The following is a 21,468-nucleotide window of genomic DNA, read 5'->3' on the forward strand; positions in this document are numbered from 1 at the left end:
CACATGTGATTTAGTTTACAGTTGTGCAAGCTGGATACACCGTTTAGATAATGGTATCATTTGATCTCATCTTACCTTTTGTACCATAGCTCCGCCTCTTTATTGTCATTGGACGAGCGAAGAAGACGACCCAGGTTCACCATGGCAACATAGTGAGATGGCTTGAGACGCACCGCTTCCTGGTAATGAAAGGCTGCACGATCTCCATGACCTAAACAGAGACAGGTAATATATAGGTTGTGTATAATTATGTGGTTGATATGAAGCACTAGAGATTTGAGATAGTAACACCCTAACAATCATCTAGCAATGACCTGGCAACCACTTTAAAAACCATGAAACAATGCACTGAAACCACTCAGAATATCTGAGCAACTGAACACAAAAACCCTGGTAAATGTCCAGAGGACCTTAGCAACCATCTAAAACATCCTAGCAACAACATAGGAATATCTTAAAAACTGCATACCAATGGGAACTGCTCAGAGCACCCTAGCAACCACATGGCAATATGGAACCAAGCACGTAGAACACCTTAACAAATGCATACTAACGCCCTAGCAACCACCTACAACACGACAGCAACTGCACAAAATTCCCTGGCAACCACCTAAAACATCTTAGCAACTGCATACCAATACCCTATTATCCACTTTAAACATCTTAGCAACTGCAATCATTAACCTGAAAACTACCCAAAGTACCCTAGCAACCACATAGCAAAGTGAAACTAACCAAGCATATAAAACACCTTAGTAAATGCCCTAGTAACCTCCAGAACACCCTAGAAACCATATAGTAACATAGAACCAACCATATAGCACACCTTAGCAGCTGCATACTAACGCTCTAGCAAATATCCAAAATACCCTAGCAACTGCACAGCAATATGGAGTCAAGCTAATACCAACACCCTAGCAACCACATATAACATCTAAGCAACCACATAGCAATTTGGCCCCGGCAACCACCAAGAACACCCTAGCAACCACATAGCAATGTGGAATCAATCACATAGAACACCTTAGCAAATGCATACCAACCCCCTAGCAACTACATAGCAACATGGAATGAACCAACCACATAGATCACCTTAGCAACTGCATACAAACACCCTAGCAACCACATAACAACATGGAACGAAACAACACATAAAAAAACCTCAGTAGAACATCAGAACAGCCACAGCCATATCACCCTGCAGCCCAAGACTGGTTGCCCACTGAAGCTAAGCAGGGTTGAGCCTGGTCAGTCTCAACCTCATGGGAAAACTAGGTTGCTGTTGGAAGAGGTGTTAGTGAGGCCAGCAGGGGGTGCTCACCCTGTGGTCTGTGTGGGTCCTAACGCCCCAGTATAGTGATGGGGACATCAAAAATCAATGGGATGTCAAAAATCACCGTCCTTCGGATGAGATGTTAAACCGAGGTCCTGACTCTCTGTGGTCATTAAAAATCCCATGGCACTTCTCGTAAAGAGTAGGGGTGTAACCCCGGTGTCCACAAACCAACCAACACCCTAGCAACCACCTGGAACATCTTAGCTACTGCATAAGGCCCAGGCAACCACCTAGAACACCCTAGCAACATGGAACCAACCACATAAAACACCTCAGCAACTGCATAATAACACCCTGACAACCACCCAGAACACCCTAGCAACCACCCGGAACATCTTAGCTACTGCATAAGGCCCAGGCAACCACATAGAACACCCTAGCAACATGGAACCAACCACATAAAACACCTCAGCAACTGCATAATAACACCCTGACAACCACCCAGAACACCTTAGCAACCACACAGAGTTTCTTAGCTACTGCATAAGGCCCTGGCAACCACCTAGAACACCCTAGCAAATGCATAGCAACAATGAATCAACCAAATATAACGTGCGCAATGCCCTGGCAACCATTTAAAGACCCTAGCATCGTGGCAGAGTTGATCTAGTTTAAAGGGTTCTAGAAGTTTCTCACCTGTGTCCACCAGGAACACACCGTAGTTGTTATGGAGGTCAGAACTGTCGGGGCAGTTCTCAATACCCTTGGTATAAATTTCATTTGCTTCTTTTGAATGTCCCTACACAAAATCCAGGGGGAAAAATAAGTAATCCTTTTACAAAAAACATGGCCTTTATAAGATATTGCAAAAGAAAAGAAAAAAACAGACCAAAAAGATCACTTTGTATGTGCCTCATTTACTAAAACGAGAACAAATGACAGAGAGCAAGACCTGGTCAGCGTATAGAGAGGCGAGGCTGGAGTAGGCATCAGCAAAATGGGGACCGAAATGAATAGATTCCTTCAACATCCTCTCCGCCTCTTCCTCCTTCCCCTGAGACCTGCAAAACAATAACACCATCATCCTCTTCCTCATATGCACAGACACAGTGGCTGTGTCCGAAACGGAAGGCAGCAGCACAAAAAACATAAAATTACTTCTGTGAACCACAACATCAAACACTATTTTTATCCTATCCACCATTTGGATGTGTCTGGGTGCCTTCCAACCTTGGCATACGGCACACAAATGCAGCATTCTCAGATTTCGGACACAAGTAATATTGCAATAGCGTTTGTGTCTTTACTTCAGAAGGTTACCAGTTTGTGTATTTGATGGAAGCTTGTTTCCGCCACTGAATAAAAATAAAAAAAGGTAGTTGCGAGTTTTTTGCTCACAATTCTTACTTTTTTCCTCACAATTATGAGTTTACATCTCACAATTCTGACGTTTTTCTCAGAACTGTGAGTTTATATCTTGGAAATCTGACTTTATAACAAGCAATTGCGAGTTATAAAGTCAGAATTGTGAGGTATACTTGCAATTGTAAGAAGTCAGAATTGTGAGATATAACGGAGAAAAAAATAGTTTATATCTCGCATATATAATTTGCGGAGAAAAAAAAGGTGTCAGAATTGCGAGAAAATTACCTTTTTATTTTTTATTCAGTGGCAGAAACGGGTGTCCATAGTATTTACTTCAGAGGGTTACCAATTTGTTACTTCAGAAGGTTATGAATTTATGTATTTACTTCAGAAGGTTGCCCAGGTTGAAGAGAGCTCTGTTGTGATGAGGGTTAATATTCAGCGCTCTCCTGTAATAAACTTCAGCCTCCTCAGTCTGGTGAGTCAGGGTGCCCAGATTATTCAGAGCACTGGCATGTCGAGGGTACAGTCTATACAAAACACACAGGCAATTTACGGATTAACAGTCAATGAAAGCACTGATTCTTAATTAAAAGTATGAAGGAAACTGGGGTATTAAGGTGTATTGGAATTTAAGGAAATTGGAAATTATTCCTTTAGCAGAAAAACCATTCAGTGTCAAATTGCTCTCATGCCCACATACACACACTTACCTGAGGGCTGTTTTATAGTGGTAAATGGCTTCTTGGTTTCGTCCCCTGTCCTTCAGGAAGTTGGCATAGTTGTAATGAACTTTAGCATTGTGAGGTAAAGTCTGAATGCCAGACCTGACGGACGAGGAAGAAAATAGATCAGGACCCAGAAGGCACAGAGAAAGAAAACACATTTCGTATTTACAGTTTGAAAGGATGAAAATCCAAAGAATGCAAAACTTCATGGTTAATCACATAAAAAAATGTAAAAAAAAAAGGGTTATTATAGTTAATAAAAACTAAAACTACATAAAATTGAATAAATCCACAGAAGAAACACTGGAGAAACTCAGGGAAAACGCAACACAACCAACATCTAATATCAAAAATTCACAATAACCGGTCAAGAACTGAACAGAACAGGGAGAACTTATACAGAAACTAAATAAGGGAACTAATGAGATGATTAATGAACACAGATGAACAGAATGAACTAATCAAGGGAGCATGGAAAACTAGGGCTGTGTCCGAAATCGCCCCCTATAACCTCATTCACTATTCCCTACATTAGGTCACTAATTCAGTTCACTAGAAGGAGTGAATGAAAACGAGTAGTGAATTCGGACACTGAGTGCACCGGAAGGAATGCCGCTTTTGCATAGTTTGTGCTTGCTGTTTATTAATCATTTGAAACTAGCAAACTAGCAGCTCCAGTAGTAAGATTAAAGGATTTATCTTGAACTCTGTCACGGAAATTATGTATAAACCCTAATCAAACAATTTAATAATCAATTTACAATGAATTTATACCCGTGTTGTACATTATGCTGTACGCCATGGATGAGCGCTTTGTAAAAATGAACGGATTGATTATTCAGCTGCGGGCGCCATCTTCTGGCGAGATGCGGGAATTCATTCGCGTGACTCTCACGGTGCATTATGGGCATTCTCTAGCCGTTGAGCTTGCACCAGTTGTACACTCGTTTTTGCAGTGCATTGTGGGATTGAATGAGTGCACTCGAGAACGTCCACTATGGTTTCGGACACCACTAAAAATGGCTGTTCCCTCAAATAGTGCCCCATTTAAGGGTATAGGGGGCGATTTCGGACACAGTCTAGGTCAAGAAACAAAACAGGAACAGGGAAAAACAAACTAAAAGTCTATGACCATTACAATATCTATAGGAAACATTTTTCAATCAGTATTAAATTATTGTGCAAAAGTTAACATTACATGCATTACTTAAAAAAATATTTTGTCAACCATCCACATAAGCATATAAATGTATATAAATGTAAGCATATAAAAATGCAAAACATGTAATAAATGGAAACCTTCATGCTAATTACTTTAAAAACTTAAAAAATAACCATGGTTATTATAGTTAACTAAAACTGTATTAAAAAAAAACATTTGTTACCTGAAATAAACTAAAATAAAAAATACATAAACAACCTTAATTTTTAATTAAAATTTCTAATTTTCATTCAGTTTAACTTGATGTGCTAAAATAAACTAAAACTGAAATAAAAATGAATATAAATTACACACACACATACTGTATATATACTGTATACAGCATATGTGTGTGTGTGTGTGTAAAATAACACTGAAAAATAACAGATAAAACACAAGAAATGGCACATAAAATCTGATAAAACAGAAAATCTTGGCCAAGCATTCTGGAAAATCAACTTAAATTGACAGCTGGAACATGTTAGATGGTTTCTGGTTGGTCATTAACTGTCTTGAGATTATCTACCAGCTAGATCAAGATAGTCTAATAGCTCCTCTGCAGGTGATAATCCAGCTAGTCAATCACCTAAACCAGATTTGACTAGCTAGAAAACCAGCTACCGTTTTGCAAAACCCAGCCTTCATCTTAAACTGGTTTATTCTGGATCTTTCAAGCAGAAAGTGAATCTGCACATTCACACACCTGAACAGGGCTTCTCTGGAGAGCCAGATCTCATTCTGTTGGACGGTCTTCCAGGAGAAGAGGAGGAGGACAACCAGCATGGACACAGTTAGTGCAGCCGCTCCCCACCGACTGACCACTGAATTCAGTCTGTTCAGCCCGTGCACCACCAGAACACAGTAACCCATACTGGACAGACACACAAAGAGAGTGTTGTTATGGAAAAATCCTTTGTAATGTGAGCAACACTGCATAGATGGACGAATTAAAGTAGTTTTGGAACAGACCTTTGTGTATATTTCACAGGTAATGTACTGTAGAGAGTATTGTGGGTGGAAAATGGCAAATTTTAAACTGTGATGCTAATGCATTTCAGCATTTAATGTTCTCTCATGTATTTTCAGACAGCTAAAGAACCAGCTAACTCTCATGAAAAATAGCAATAATATACACTTTAAAAATATTATGTCTATGCAATACTTTAATTAAATATTCAAAATGAGACTTGGAACAAAAGACTTATGTTAAAAACCATAGAACTCTTGAAAGTATCTAAAATATCATTCATGTGTGTAGCACAAATGCTGAATGACAAAATATGCAATGACGTTTAAAACTAAAAGGTAAAGGGTAGGAGCGATTGTTCACCACAATAATCACAGGAAAGAAATCATTACAATTACATGAATTCCCATAAATTGACTAATATCATAAAAAAATTAAATCAAATCATATTTTACATGGATACAATACAAATCGCAATTATTAAATAAAACGATTTCATAATAAATGTATAATAAATACAATATTTATGCATTAATTTAATTATATATACAAATAACAATGTAAGATATTTTACATATTTTTTATAATGTAAATGTTTTAGACATATACATTCTATATTGATATATACATAGATATATACACAATTAGTAAGTAAATATGCAAAATTACAGAAGAAATGTAAAAGTTTAAGAATCAGCTTTTACAAAAACATAATTACTAAATATATTACAGGAAAAAAATATTGTATAAATATCAGAAATTATTATTGTATAAATTATAAAATGATTTAATGTTTTAATTTATTTAATTTGATTTTTTCCCCAGTGGCTATTATTATCGAACACTATTGCTAATTATTGTAAGCCTGGTATGATCCACCAGGTAGGCGTCAAGACAAAAGCGTTTAAAATTGCAAGTACAAACACAGAATCAGACACATCTGTGAATTATATTTGTAGACTTGAGCGCATATTTGAAGGTAACCATGAGAAGGACAAAACACCCTTCAATCCTTTAGCCACAGGAAACCTCACACTGTTTATTCTCAGACACTGTTGACACGGTCAAAATCAGCTCAAGTCAAAAACAATTACATGAATCTCACACACGGAGAATATTACTTACTTACTAGTGTTGAAAAAGACTGTCGAAGGAAAAAGTGAGTTATAACAAATAGCATATTCCCTGGGAATATCTGTTTCATGTTTTTGTTGTTATTCAGTGCTGAATTGTTTCTGGGGCTTAATTTGGATTCAATATCCTTCCAATCTCATTTTCTTTCTTTGTCTCTCTGCTTCGCTTTCCAGAAAGCGACACCTCCCATTCCCCGTCAACACCCACTCCTCTTAAACAGAACATATGAGGACTCCTGCGGCTTCACACACACACACTTTTGAAACATGTGGTACATTCACAGATTAAATGAATTTGTCTTGTAATTCGGTTTTGAAGACACATCAATTGAACAAGAGTTTTACTGAAGAAAATGTGAGTGTTCTTGCCCATGCAAAACTTGCATCCACAATGCTAAGGCATTGTTTTTTTGGTTGATAAAATATGTGGTGTATTTAGTATTGCTATGCTCTATGATATTTTGGTCTCTAGATATGGTTTTTAGATCCTTCCTTCTATATAAATCTATAGGATTGTTTTGCATATTTTACCAAAGTCAGCATAAAATTCAGGACAAATTTTAGTACTTGGCTAAGTAAACTAATTCAACTAAGTTTACTACTTAATGCTTAGAGTATTTATTTTGCAAGAAGAAAAATATATTTTATATACATTTTATAAAGAAATTATTATTATTATTATTTTACAATGCAACATTTTTCAAAGTCATTTCCCCTCTTTTAAAGGGGTCATATGATGCTTTTTTAAAGATCATTATTTTGTGTATTTGGTGTAACAGAATATGTTGACATGCTTTAATGTTCAAAAAACACATTATTTTTCAAATACTGTACATTATTGTAAGTCCTCTATGCCCCTCCTCTCTCAAACGCTTCGTTTTCTACAAAGTCCCTCCTTCCGACAAGTGCAGTCTGCTCTGATTGGCCAGCTGACCCAGTGCATTGTGATTGGCCGAACACCGCAAGCACTCGTCGGAAATGTAACGCCCCTTACTAGAATCGCGAGCTTCATCTTTCAAAATAAATGTAAAGACAGAGCCCGAAAGGGGAACAGAGTCGCGTGACAGACACAGTGATGAAGCTGGTATGTGTTTGTGATGTGACCCCCTCTCTCTCTCTCTCGCGCTCTCTCTTTCTCTCTCTCTCTCCCGCTCGCTCGCGCACACACACACACAATGCGCCACACACACACACACACACACACACACACACACACACACGATGCGCAAAACTCCGCATTTGAACAGTCAATAGCAAATACTTAAACTAATAACAAAACAGTAGCTGATTCAGAAGCGCCAGATTGTCATAGTAAAGTCAGAATTACCTCCTCTCCTAGGTTCATGAAACGGTCGTCCATAAAATGCATTGCTGTTCTGTTGTAAGTAATCTTAAAGATTCCACAATGCATCTACTTTTGGAAGGCCAAATAAAGTGCTTTTGCTTTCGCCTAGAAACACACAGCGTCTCCCTGACATGGCTGCTTCAACACTAACTGCGGTTACTGAAACCACCCCTTTCTTTCTTTGCGTGCACATTTGGGCCGCGTTATGCTAATATTTCCACATAGTGAGGTAGATATGTGGGGGCGTGTTAGATCGAGCAGTTTTAGGGGGGCGTGGCAGAGTCTTAACTTTTATAAAGAATATCTCTTTGGTTTTGAGACTTTAGTCTTTGCAACTTCAGGGATCTTATCTATGCACAATCAGCTTGTAACACTCCAAAGAGAAAGGAAAACTTTAAATCGCATCATATGACCCCTTTAAAGTTAAAAAATTATGGATTTTTTTTGTACAAACATGCAGCTTTTCACGTCATAAGATGTTAACTGATGGACTGGAGACGTGTGGATTAATTGTGGATTACTGTGATGCTTTTATCAGCTGTTTGGACTCTCATTCTGACGGCACCCATTCACTGCAGAGCATCCACTGGTGAGCAAGTGATGTAATGCTACATTTCTCCAAATCTGTTCAGATGAAGAAACACCTGAGGGTGAGTAAACGTTTAGCAAATTTTCATTTATGGGCAAACTCTTCCTTTAATTGTCATGAAATTAAAGTCAATGAACCTAAAATAAAATAATAATTTTCTTTGTGCAAAAAAACAGTTAAATATGAGGTAAAATGACATTTTTGTGCGTTTCACCAAGTACAAGAAATAGTAACAGTGATGTTCCCCTTATATTTTTGCTCCATAGACACAACTAAAGTGAATCAGAGCCTGAGAGCAACTCACATTCCTCTCATAGTTTTTCGCTGATATGTGTGTGGCTGCACGTGTGTATATATGGTTTGGCCTCTGAGCCACAGTGCCGCCCTCACGCGTCTGACTACTATTGCTGTTAGCACTAACAAAGACAGTGCTACGAATATTTACCCAGCATGCATAGAGAAGTACCGCCTAAATGCCAAGATAAGTGCCCATCTGATCCTAACACCATTAAACTCACTGAACACAAACCGCTCATTACTCATAACTAAGTGTACACAGGGATGTAATGCTGTGTATACTTGTATTTATTTGTTATCCACACAAACCTGGGCATGTAGAGAACTCTTTCTGCCACCACAAATCCCACGCGGAAGAACAGATTACTGGCTGGGATGAAGGGAAAGATCAGGAACAGCAAACCCACCAACACCTCCTTCCCTTTCATCTTCTACACAAAGAGAGAGATGGAGAAAAACTAAGACAGATGGAGAGAGAAACCAAACATTTTCTACATTTCCTGCAGACAATGTCAGTGGAGCTTGTCTATGCAAAATCCGCAGCCACAATGTTATTTTGTTGCTAGGTTGTTGCTATGGTACTTTTTTTTTTTTTTAATTATCACAATGCAAATACTTTGTACCAGCAAATACTCACAATGCAACCAAATACAGAAACGCGCTGCAAATACTCACAACAACCAAATACAGAAACGTGCTACAAATGCACACAATGCAAACAAATACAGAAACACACTGCAAATACTCAAAACGCAAACAAATAAAGAAACACACTGCAAATACTCACAACAACCAAATACAGAAACGTGCTACAAATGCACACAATGCAAACAAATACAGAAACACACTGCAAATACTCAAAACGCAAACAAATAAAGAAACACACTGCAAATACTCACAACAACCAAATACAGAAACGTGCTACAAATGCACACAATGCAAACAAATACAGAAACACTGCAAATACTCACAATGCAAACAAATACAGACACACGCTGCAAATACACACAACAACCAAATACAGAAACATGCTAAAAATACACACAACACAAACAAATACAGAAACGCACTGCAAATACTCAAAACGCAAACAAATAAAGAAACACACTGCAAATACTCACAACAACCAAATACAGAAACGTGCTACAAATACACACAACGCAAACAAATAAAGAAACACACTGCAAATACTCACAACAACCAAATACAGAAACGTGCTACAAATACACACAATGCAAACAAATACAGAAATGCACTGTAAATACTCCCAAATACAGAAATGGGCTGCAAATACAACGCAAACAGAATACAGAAACGTGCTGTAATTACTCACAACGCAAACAAATACATTTGTATTTGTAGTGCGTTTCTGTATTTGGTTGCGTTGTGAGTATCTGTAGTGTGTTTCTGTTTTTGGTTGTGTTGTGTGCATGTGTTGTTAAACTGATGAAGATGTTTTCATAATATGTTGGTGTTTTTTGTATTTGCATGTGTTTTCTATCGTATTCTGTTTTTGAACTGTGTCGCTATGAGGTTATTAGGACATTACTATGAGGTTGCAATGTTTTTCTGTGTGTTTAACTGCATTGTTATGGTATTTTGGGTGAAATGAACAGAAATGAAACAAACACAAACATACACAACACACACACAAAAGCACACCTGATGATATGACTGACACATTTTTTACTGACTCTAGGCAATATTTGCACTACTAAGATGGGCTTTTCTACACTGCTATAGAGCTCCCATATCTTTATTACTATTATTTGAGTGTGTATCCTTGAAATATGAGCTAGCATTGTTTCAATTGATGTATAAGTTCATTAAATATGACAGCTGAGGAATGAAGGGTCGATACAAAGATATGAATTGGTTATGGAATCAAAGCTAGAGCAAGAGAGGTTGGGGGGGATGAAATCATAACTGTATCACGCTCGGTTTACTTTGAATAGGCCGATATGCTGATAAAAAATAAATAATAAAACCGAAGCTATTGTCTGGAATCTCACTCTCATATCCACAGATAGAATATGAATGTTTTAAAGGGGTCATATGATGCGATTTCATTTTTTCCTTTCTCTTTAGAGTGTTACAAGCTCTTGGTGCATAAAGAAGATCTGTAAAGTTGCAAAGACTAAAGTCTCAAATCCAAAGAGATATTCTTTATAAAAGTTAAGAGTCATTTGTACACTCCTCTAAAGTCCACTGCAGTGATTTTGTAGTATCATTATATATATCATATATATATATATATATACACACACACACACAAAACTAGTATTATAGTACTTATTCATATTTTGAATCGGCTTTTATTTTTAAATTTTCAGTTTTCATTTAAATCATTTTGTTTTGTGCTTTTGTCATTTTTATTAGTTAGGTTCATGATTTTATTAGTTTTTAAAAATATTTCTATTAAGCTTTTTTTTTTTTTTTTTTTTAAGTAATTTTAGTACTTCAGCTTCAACTTTTTACTTTAGTTACATTTCTAATTTGCATTTAAGTTTTTTATTGTTTCATAAAATTCTAAATAGTGTTAGTTAAAATTTTATGTTTTATCAAATTATAAATATCTATCTATCTATCTATCTATCTATGTATTTGTGCAACTAAGTATAGAAAATCCATTTGATTTCCATTTGTCCATCAATACAAACAGAAAACTAAAGCAATGCAAACACAGACAGAGAGACACAAAACCAGAAAACACTCATATACACAGAGCCTACAAGCTTATGTTTTTCTGGGAATTATTAGAGGGCTAAAGTTGGGTCATGAGAATGATGATAGCTTTGGCATTATCCTTTTCGCGAGTTGCCATCTGTTGTCATGGCAGCACAAACAGAGGTCATCCGCAGTCCGTCCCAAAATGTCACTGGGCCAAACTCCGTTCAGAGGCCCTCTATAGACTAAAGCCTCGTACACACCGGGACGATTATCGCCGACGTTTTTTGACGCGTCTTTTGTGTTCATACCCAAGCGATTTTCGCTGGCGATGAGTCGAGTGAACGTGCAAATTCACTCCCTGACATTAGATGGCGCTTAATGAAAAACAGAAATACCCCGGTACACATCGAATCCTATTTGATCTGCAATTCCTCTCCATAACATATATATATATATACAAATAACACTTATCAAGATTTTTGTAGTCGCTGTTGCGTTAGTCATAAAGCCCTTTGTGTTCAGACACCAATGAGACCAGCAGCTCTACATTCATCTTGCCTCGATGCATCTTCTTTGGTCTACTTACTTCCTCTTCGTCGTTAGGTATCAATGTGTGCTCGGCAAGACTGTTTTGTGTCAGTGTCATTGTGTCCCTGCTAATGACGTCATAACCCCTCTATTTCCATTTTGTTTTGTAGAAAACATGGAAACACCAAAGACACTTTAATATGTTGTGCATTTTAATAGACCGGTGACGACCGCACAGAGTAGCATTATAACAAAACTTTCAAATGTATCTAGTATGATAAAACAGCGCTGCTTTTTTCCCCCACATACGCATGACCGGAAGGAGCGGATGCGGTCGACTGTGGCATAATAAAAGCTCCGCTGCTTTCGAGCCGTGTGTCACGCTCGTTCAGCGGCCTCGTTTCGCTTCGACGGCTTTCAGCCTCACCCTGCTTCATTCTACTACGTTAATATATCATTAGCTCATCCATGAACATGATTTCTGCCCGAGCTCCGTCGGATTGCATCGGCTGTGGGGATGAAGACGACAACTCCCATGATTCCACACTCAGTCACGGCGTCATCAAACTACGCCTTTGCCTCTTTGTTTATTTTGAATACGCGCCCTCTAGCGGCGAAAATTACATATTGTGCCTTTAACACGTCTCGCTCAGCTCTGCGTTTTCATTCTGCTTCTTCCCCTCCTTCCTTTATTCCCTTCCACCTTGGCTTTTTTTCGGTCCTTCAGTTCCTTTCTTTGAGTGAAAATTTGTACATTTTGATAGCATGGTTTGAGTATGATTCAAAGAGCTTCAATGAAAGCAAGAACATGTGACCGTCTGTACAGTCACATGATCAATGTCACACATTTGCTTGATAAATTTGATTACTGACCAGTGTTATTATAGTATTATTTATATACTATTTTAGTATTTATTAATATATTGAATTAGCTTTAATATTTAAATTAGTTTATATAGTTTTAGTTTACAATAACCACACTGCTATTCACAAAAAGTGCACAATACATCAATATGTTAAATATGTCTTATGTTATAATGTTTCTTTATTTTAAAATGTTCAAAATTGCCAGTTGATTTTTAAATCACATGCGGCCTCAGACTTTTGACCTCAGTGTATACAGAACAAGTTTGGACTGGAGGATCATTTCTGAAATCTGAGAGTGTTGTCTCTATAAACGGAATGAGAAAACCAGTTTTTTTTTTCTCAATATTAAACATTTGCACACATCTGCATGCCTCAGTAAAAGGAGCAGGCAGTTTACTGACATTGGTCTGTCAGCTTGTCTCAGACACTCACTATGAATTATTCAGTCAGTAGATATGAGATCTGCTGATCAGGGACTGGAATATTCCCTCTCTTTCTCTTTCATTTCTTAGTTTCTTTGTGTGGAGTTGGACCAGCCATTCTAAAAATGACTTTCTTTCCACAAACTCAAGGACTGGAGTGGAGAAACGTGAACATTTTTAAAAGATCCTTCAAGGACACTGCCAACACAGCGCCAAACAACTAAAAGAGCATTATGGGGCCCGACAAAGACAGCCTTGACATTCTATTGCAGTTTCTCGAATATTTTCCAAAACAAGCCTGTGAATGTTTTATCGGTGGCTGAAGCTCTCAAGGTCTCGAAACCTTGAATGCTTTGCTATGTGCTTAGTGTTTATTCTTACTCATGGGCTTTTTTGGGTCATTCGCTGCATAGAAAATAGCAAAAAAACAGAACAAAAGATTCAAACCTGCATGTATCATGAACACAACACCACCCATTATGTCAACTTACGACTATTTCCAGCACATAACAAATTAAAAATATTGGTTTATTTGAAGCTAATGAATGAATGCCTGAATATGCTCTTTGACTGAAATGGTGCTAATAATGATTTGCAAGCAGTGTGTGGGACTATTTTTTCCAGTGTCTTTGATACTAAAATCACATATGAAAATGATATATGAAGAATTTCACAGTCAGCATATGTACCTCACAAAAACCGCAAGATAGGGATGAGCAGAAATAACTGCCTGAAGAACTGAATATTCTGATAAGAAAAAGAAAACATCTCACTTCATGCACAAGAAGAATGCATGCATTAGCTCACGGCAAACATCTGCTTCACGTGAGCGTTTGCACTCATTTACACAATCGCTGCTATTTTTCACGGGTTGCTATGGCGATGAGTCGCGAAGAATTGCGCTGGGAGCGCACGGGAGTGAAGAACGCCAGAACAGCGGGGTGTGAGACAGCATGAGCGAAGGCTTTTATGTTTGTCAAAATGAGAAAGCTACATTTGTGTGTATGTTTTTCATAAATGATGACAGAACGTGTCTGCGGAGACGTGGTTCCTGCGGTTGTCTTGACATGTGGAAATGTGTGTGTGTGCTCACCTGTAAGCATGTAACACAGTTCAGGCTCAGCGCCAGCATGACGAGAGCCAAAGTCAGGGAAGCAATATTCCGTCCATCCCACAGAGACTCCACTAAAGGAATGCTGCCCACCTGTCAATCACAAATCAAGCAATCATCAAGCATTCACTCAGATGTCGGGACTGCTGTGTGTTAATGTTGATGCCATTTACCTGCCAGTCGTAGCAAAGCACTATGGGAGCCAGTAAGAGCCAGGCATTGAAGGCGAGCAGGTAGCAATATGTAAGAAACCTAAAAAGATAGCACAGAATGCCTGGTTAAATAATTTAATAAACATAAAGCTAAATTTAATAAAATAAAAAATATAAAGTTTAATCCTTGTGCTGTGCTGGAAATCCTTTACCTAATTTGGTGTTCCCTGTAAAAAAATGACCAGCCTTTTAAAATTGCTTATAAATCTCTCATCATACAATACTATCACCTAATATTGGATTCAAACTTGGATTCAATATAATTGGTTTTGTATTTCTTTTAGGAACTGATTGATCATAGGCCTCATTGATCTGAGCTCATGCATCTCAGCTTTTATCCACAATTATCCACAAATAATGCTTTTTTCACTCAAAAACGGAGGTGCATAAGCTCAGATCAATGAGGCCTATGAGCTAACAATTCCAAAAAGACATACTTGTACTAATTAAAAGAAAACAAGCTGATGAAAAGAATGAACAAATATTTGGTAATAATTTAGCAAAACGAGAAATTTAGAAGCAATTTTTGGTCACACTTTATTTTAAGGTCCAATTCCCGCTACTAACAAACCATTGACTATGACTTTTGCCTCAATAATCTCCTAATTTGCTGCTTATTAATAGTAAGGTCACTGTTAAATTTAGGTATTGGGTAGGATTATGGATATAGATGGTCATGCAGAATATGTGCTTTATATGTACTAATAAACAGTCAATAAGATAATAATAGGCATGCTAATAAGCAAGTAATTAATTAATACTGAGAATTGGTCCCTATACTAAAGTGTTACCCAATTTTTTGTAGGCTGGTCACCCTGTGTGAGCAAAGTCATTAAGTTTTAGTCCAATGTGATAACGTTAATTAGTATTTTCAGGATGAAGAAAATCCTCTCCGGGTCAAAACAACAAGAACACAACATGAGGGTTAAAAAAGTTGTGTTTTGGATAGTTTCCTCCTGACTTATGTAAAATCTAATCCCAAATAGGCCATAACATGGGTATTTTAAGAAATATGAGTAAAATAACAGTTTTCTCTTTCTGTTATTTATTAACAGAATTTTTTTAAATATTTTTGTGTACGTTCCAAACTACATCAGACCCCATACTGGTTTTAAATTGCATTTTAGTCCAAACCCCCACATTACAAGTAACGCGAGTTACATAATCAGATTACGTTTTTCAAGTAACTAGTAAAACTTTTAAATTTACAAAGAAATATCGGAGTTATTTTTTTCAAATAAGTACCACAACTTTGTTTTCCCATTTATTCACTGATGCCTCTCCTGTCACCGTGTTGATTGGGAGTTGAATTGGGAGTGAGGTGCAGAGGTACTTCCTTCAGCCTGAGGCTTATTAATTTCACTTTTGGTGCGAAAGGGCTTTTACAGTTGCCAAAAATTTATCTTTTTTGTTATTAAAAAACAAAACAAGCAAGCCCGGCTCAGGTGAGAAAAAGTAACACAATGCATTACTTTCCATAAAAAGTAACGCAATTAGTTACTTTTTTTAGGGAGTAACGCAATATTGTACACTCTTCTCTTTTGGTGCGAAAGGGCTTTTACAGTTGCCAAAAATGTATCTTTTTTGTTATTAAAAAACAAAACAGCAAGCCCGGCTCAGGTGACAAAAAGTAACGCAATGCATTACTTTCCGTAAAAAGTAACGCAGTTAGTTACTTTTAGTTACTTTTATGGAGTAACGCAATATTGTAATCCATGACTTTTAAAAGTAACTTTCCTCAGCAGTGGTCTTCAGTGAATGAGAACATATTTCTCTGTTAACTCTTTTAAGATAAAGATGTGTGAGGGATGACAGCCAGGCCGACCTGGTGAGCAGATATAGAGAGAAGGATGCTGGATTGTCTTGCTCTGAGAACAGCGGCATGGATCCACCCATCAACCATAAACGGAAAGACATGATGACTGTAACCTGCAGAAAAACACAGTAAAAAACTTGCTAAAAATTTCTACAAGTGAACAGATGAGGTCATGGAGTTCACGCAAATGTGATAGAAAAGCCAGTGCTGATTTAAATGTAATTTTAAAAAAAATGAAATTAGATAATGTAATAAAAATAAGATAATAAAATATATATTTTATATAAAATATCTCAAATAATTAAAAAATAAGATATAACCTCTGTTAATGTAACTGGGTTGCTAAATATCCTGTTAAAAATATTGGGGGGAGGGACATGAAAAAGTATGCTTAAAGAGCACTTTATAATTGGACATGGTTAGGGTTATTTATTTATTTATTTTTGGTTAATTTTCCTGGAAGAGAAAAACAGTGAATTGTAAATGCACATATCTGCCAGCTTTTAGTTGGTTGCTAGCATATAGATGAGCTCAAAGCTAACAGACATGAACTAAAAGCCACAAAAACTTTGAAAGTATAATCCAGCCCAGATCTTTAAGCACTAAGTCAAAGCACAGTCTAAGGAATAACAGCTAAATTCAGAAGGTGCCTTGCCAAAGGAAGCATTGTGCCATTTGGCAGTAAAACATAGCTACTTACATGTAACGAGATGACGCAAGCGCGTTTGATGAATGGGATGGAAATCCTGACGAGCTCCTTCAACCTGGAGTGCGACAGGTGCCTGGAACAAAAGCATAACCAGATGTGACAGTCGTTTAACGACTCCATAACTCAATCAGCTGATTAACTCATTTTCATTCATTTCTGACTTAATCAAACCATCAGCGAATTACTTTACGGGTATATTAATCTGTTTAATGCTGCTTTCAATTAATTACCTCTCCATCTTGGAAAACAGAGCAGCAAGAAAACAAGTGAAAACACACACACACAAACACTCTCACAGTCCTCTTTAAAATGCCACTCTAAACTGGAATGGCATCATCCTTTGAGAGTGCTGTGATGTACAGTGAATTTTAATTCAGCGTGACATGACACCATGACAGCTGTGTCTGGAAACGTGGGGGAGATGAATGAAAGAAAAGAGGCGAGAGAAGGAGGTGGGGGAGGAGTGGAGCTCAGGCAGTACATCGCAATTTTGCTGATTGATTCAGTACAGAGCTGCAGAGAGCTGGGCTTAATGACTGTGTGTGTGTGTGTGTGTGTGTGTGTGTGCTCATCAGTGGTGCCTGGAACAAAAGCATAACCAGATGTGACAGTCGTTTAACGACTCCATAACTCAATCAGCTGATTAACTCATTTTCATTCATTCATTTCTTAATCAAACCATCAGCGAATTACTTTACGGGTATATTAATCTGTTTAATGCTGCTTTCAATTAATTACCTCTCCATCTTGGAAAACAGAGCAGCAAGAAAACAAGGGAAAACACACACACACAAACACTCTCACAGTCCTCTTTAAAATACTTTAAAATGCCACTCTAAACTGGAATGGCATCATCCTTTGAGAGTGCTGTGATGTACAGTGAATTTTAATTCAGCGTGACATGACACCATGACAGCTGTGTCTGGAAACGTGGGTGAGATGAATGAAAGAAAAGAGGCGAGAGAAGGAGGTGGGGGAGGAGTGGAGCTCAGGCAGTACATCGCAATTTTGCTGATTGATTCAGTACAGAGCTGCAGAGAGCTGGGCTTAATGACTGTGTGTGTGTGTGTGTGTGTGTGTGTGTGCTCATCAGTGCTTTTCAGAGCATATTGTACTCCAGGGAACGGTAACTGAACTCAAAGACAGCACAGTATTTTAAAAAAACACAAGCCTCCCGCCTCTATCCTTGTTCTTTACGCTATTTCCATTTTCTGGCATTTTGTCTAGTTACAAGAAAAGGAGAAGATATGGAAAATAGGGAGGGGTTTTATACTGAACAATTATTGTTTAATGAATTCAAATTCATTAATTCACATTCCTGTTCTTATTGTGATCATCAGTGGATGTTATTCAAAAATACAAATAGTCTTAATAATGTTTCATCTCCGCCTCTGAAACAACTTTTCTGATGACATCATCAAGACCACCAAGTTTCCACCAATGGAGAAGTTCCCAGTCTTACTGTGAATGATTCATTTGTGCATGTTATTCCAAAGAAATCAAAAAATAACATGTAGATTTCATCAAAATATAAACACTTTCTCTGTGTCTGAAACGAATTTGCTTTTCTGTTGACATCACAAAGGCCACCAAGTTTCAACCAATGGGGAAGTTCCCAGTCTTACTGTGAATGATTCATTTGTGCATGTTAGTCCATAAAAAAAATTCAAAATATAAAATGTAGATTTAATCACAATATAACACATTTTCTGCCTATGAAATTAATTTCCTTTTCTGATGACATCACCAAGGCCACCAAGTTTCAGCCAATTGGTGCTGGTCGTGCTTCAGAAGGGGAGGAGTCCTAAAAATGCAAACTTGCACAGGAATTAAATCCTGTGGACAAAATTAAGTCCTGTCTGACATTTTATCCTCATTAAATATGCTCTTTCACTTGGAAATATTATGGGAATAAAATGAGTACCAAATGCAGTTTCATTTTAAAAATGCCTCCAATTTTTACATTTTTGCAACCAAGCATAATTAAACCCCCATCTATGAATATACAAATTAGACGTCAACATCTGCTGTGCCATTAAATGCATTATAGCAACTAGGAATAAGATAATTATGGCACGTCTACTCCTAACAGTACAAACGCAGACAAACATTCATGTTAATGGAATTGGGAGCATTTACTTAGTTAATGTCAGGTCTTTGTGAGGAGTTTGTAATTGATACTCTTATAAATATTTCACCGGTGTAGAGATACAGGAGAGAAAACAAGTGTCATCTTATGCATTTAATAATAACAAAGCCCACAGGAGACACTCCACCCCCTTTAGTGCAAACACACACACACACACACACACCAAAACGCCCACTGAGAGACAGCATGTCTGCAGGCATTACAATGACTATCAGTCACAATCACACACTCCACACTGTGTGTGTCTGTGTGTGTTTTGTGTGTGTGAGAGAGAGTTTGTGTCTCGTGTCCTCCCCAGGGTCATGGGTAGCAGCAAAGGTTTATGGGCACTTTTAAAAATTAAATAAAACTGCAGAGCCTTCATTCCCCAGAGGGAGATGTAGACGGAGAAAGGAAAATCTTTCCTTTGCTGTTCTTTAAGGCTGCGGAGTGTTATCATTCCTGCCAGCGACCCACAGCCCATGTCACTCTGTTTGTATAAGTGTCACGGATGTTCTTTTCTGCTGCGTCTGTTAACTTCCTGTTACTACGATGCCTGATTAGCTCATAAATATTACTTTAAGTCTAATAATCTACCTAATAAATATAAATGGCACTGTCATTGAATGGGATTTAAAATGAAAAAAAATATATATATTTTTCTTACTTTTTTAATGTATTTTAGTACTTTTTCAACAGATGGTTAGTAAAAGGAGGTGCTCAATCATTAGAATAATTAAAATCAACCTGAGGAGGTCAAACTAAAAATAAATAAATAAATAAATAAAACTCACATAAGTCTTGCAATGCTGTTAGTAAAATCTGGGACATGTTTAAACACAATCCATGATTTCTGTTATGTCATTTTCATTGAATAAACATTGAATAAGCAAAATTAAAAAGACTACATTTCTAAAAAAAAAAAACGAAAAAGAAAAAAAAAAACTATACTAAATATAATAAAATAATGTTAAAGATTTATATATGAACACTAAATATTTTGTTAAAGCTATTTTTTTGGAAATTAGTATTTTAATAATTAATATAAATATATAAATAATTAAATACATTTAATTTAAATTTAAACCCACTGCATTTAAACCCACTTTATGTGCTGGTTAAATTTATTTTAGAAAATATTTCATATAATATATCCAATAGCTTTTACAACAATATGGGATATGTGACTCCACTGCTTTAAAAAACAATGAGGAGAAAAAATATCCCGTATTTGTGAAATGTGGCACATGCCCGTAAACAAATAAATGCTACAAACATCAGATTATCCATATTAAATGTCTTAATAATGGATTAAAGGAGCTTCTGCTACTGGATGTTTGATGTCATGTTTATCTGTGAGGTCTCTGCTATCCCTGAGGTTATGTGCTCTGTGACTAATGCGGAGAAATAGATGCATGTCTTGTGTTTTTGATCTCGGCAGAACACATGGGAACATCGAGAGACTCAACTGCACAAACATCGCCGGCACTGAACATAATTTAAGTGCTGTAGTGATATGTGCTAGACAACATAACGCATTACTGCAACATGATAAATAAATATATATATTTAAATATGCATGCAAACTGTATCACAGATGTTGCAGTTGGCCAGATAACATTCCCTATCATTTGTGGTTTCTAAGTTTTTTCTAGGTGGTTGTAAAATGTGTGGAGTGGTTAAAATGCTGTTAGGACTGTTAATGTCAAAATAAAACCATAAAACCATGAAAAAGGGGTTTCTTTACACCATCAAAATGGCAAGGCTGGGATACCAACTTATTAGCCTGGGGGGAGAGGAATGAGCATGGGATTGTGTGTGAATGTGTATACAGGGGTGTAATGTTTGCACACAGCACTCAAGGATCAGTCTGGTATCTCAGTCGTGTGTCTCCTACAGTAATGAGAACCCAAGGGCCAGTCAAGGGGTCCCTAACTATTTTCCACTCACTGATGAGCCCCTTTGTTCAGCTTTTCACACTCTTGGAGAGTGAAGACCTACTGGACACGGAGCACATTTTAAGTAGCTGAGACTGTAATTGAAGCAAATGAGGCTGACGCTAAGAGAGAGAGAGAGAGAGAGAGAGAGAGAGAGAGAGAGAGAG

At 37.2% G+C, this 21,468-nt stretch overlaps 1 protein-coding gene across 1 annotated transcript in view; it reads right to left on the reverse strand.

Moving 5' to 3' along the window:
• Positions 1-21,468, reverse strand: part of LOC107743567 (transmembrane and TPR repeat-containing protein 1-like) — a 30,201-nt gene that overhangs the window by 5,881 nt on the left and 2,852 nt on the right. Inside the window, exons 3-13 of the mRNA XM_016556851.1 lie at positions 17,228-17,309; positions 16,537-16,640; positions 14,673-14,751; positions 14,482-14,592; positions 9,211-9,332; positions 5,274-5,441; positions 3,355-3,468; positions 3,028-3,171; positions 2,229-2,337; positions 1,973-2,075; positions 76-211 (exon numbers count right to left, since the gene is read on the reverse strand). Coding sequence (XP_016412337.1) covers positions 76-211; positions 1,973-2,075; positions 2,229-2,337; positions 3,028-3,171; positions 3,355-3,468; positions 5,274-5,441; positions 9,211-9,332; positions 14,482-14,592; positions 14,673-14,751; positions 16,537-16,640; positions 17,228-17,309 — 1,272 coding nt within the window. The remainder of the gene's footprint in view (positions 1-75; positions 212-1,972; positions 2,076-2,228; positions 2,338-3,027; positions 3,172-3,354; positions 3,469-5,273; positions 5,442-9,210; positions 9,333-14,481; positions 14,593-14,672; positions 14,752-16,536; positions 16,641-17,227; positions 17,310-21,468) is intronic.

This window comes from Sinocyclocheilus rhinocerous, unplaced genomic scaffold (genome assembly GCF_001515625.1).
Source record: "Sinocyclocheilus rhinocerous isolate Xijiao unplaced genomic scaffold, SAMN03320098_v1.1 scaffold551, whole genome shotgun sequence".
Lineage (NCBI taxonomy): Eukaryota > Metazoa > Chordata > Actinopteri > Cypriniformes > Cyprinidae > Sinocyclocheilus > Sinocyclocheilus rhinocerous.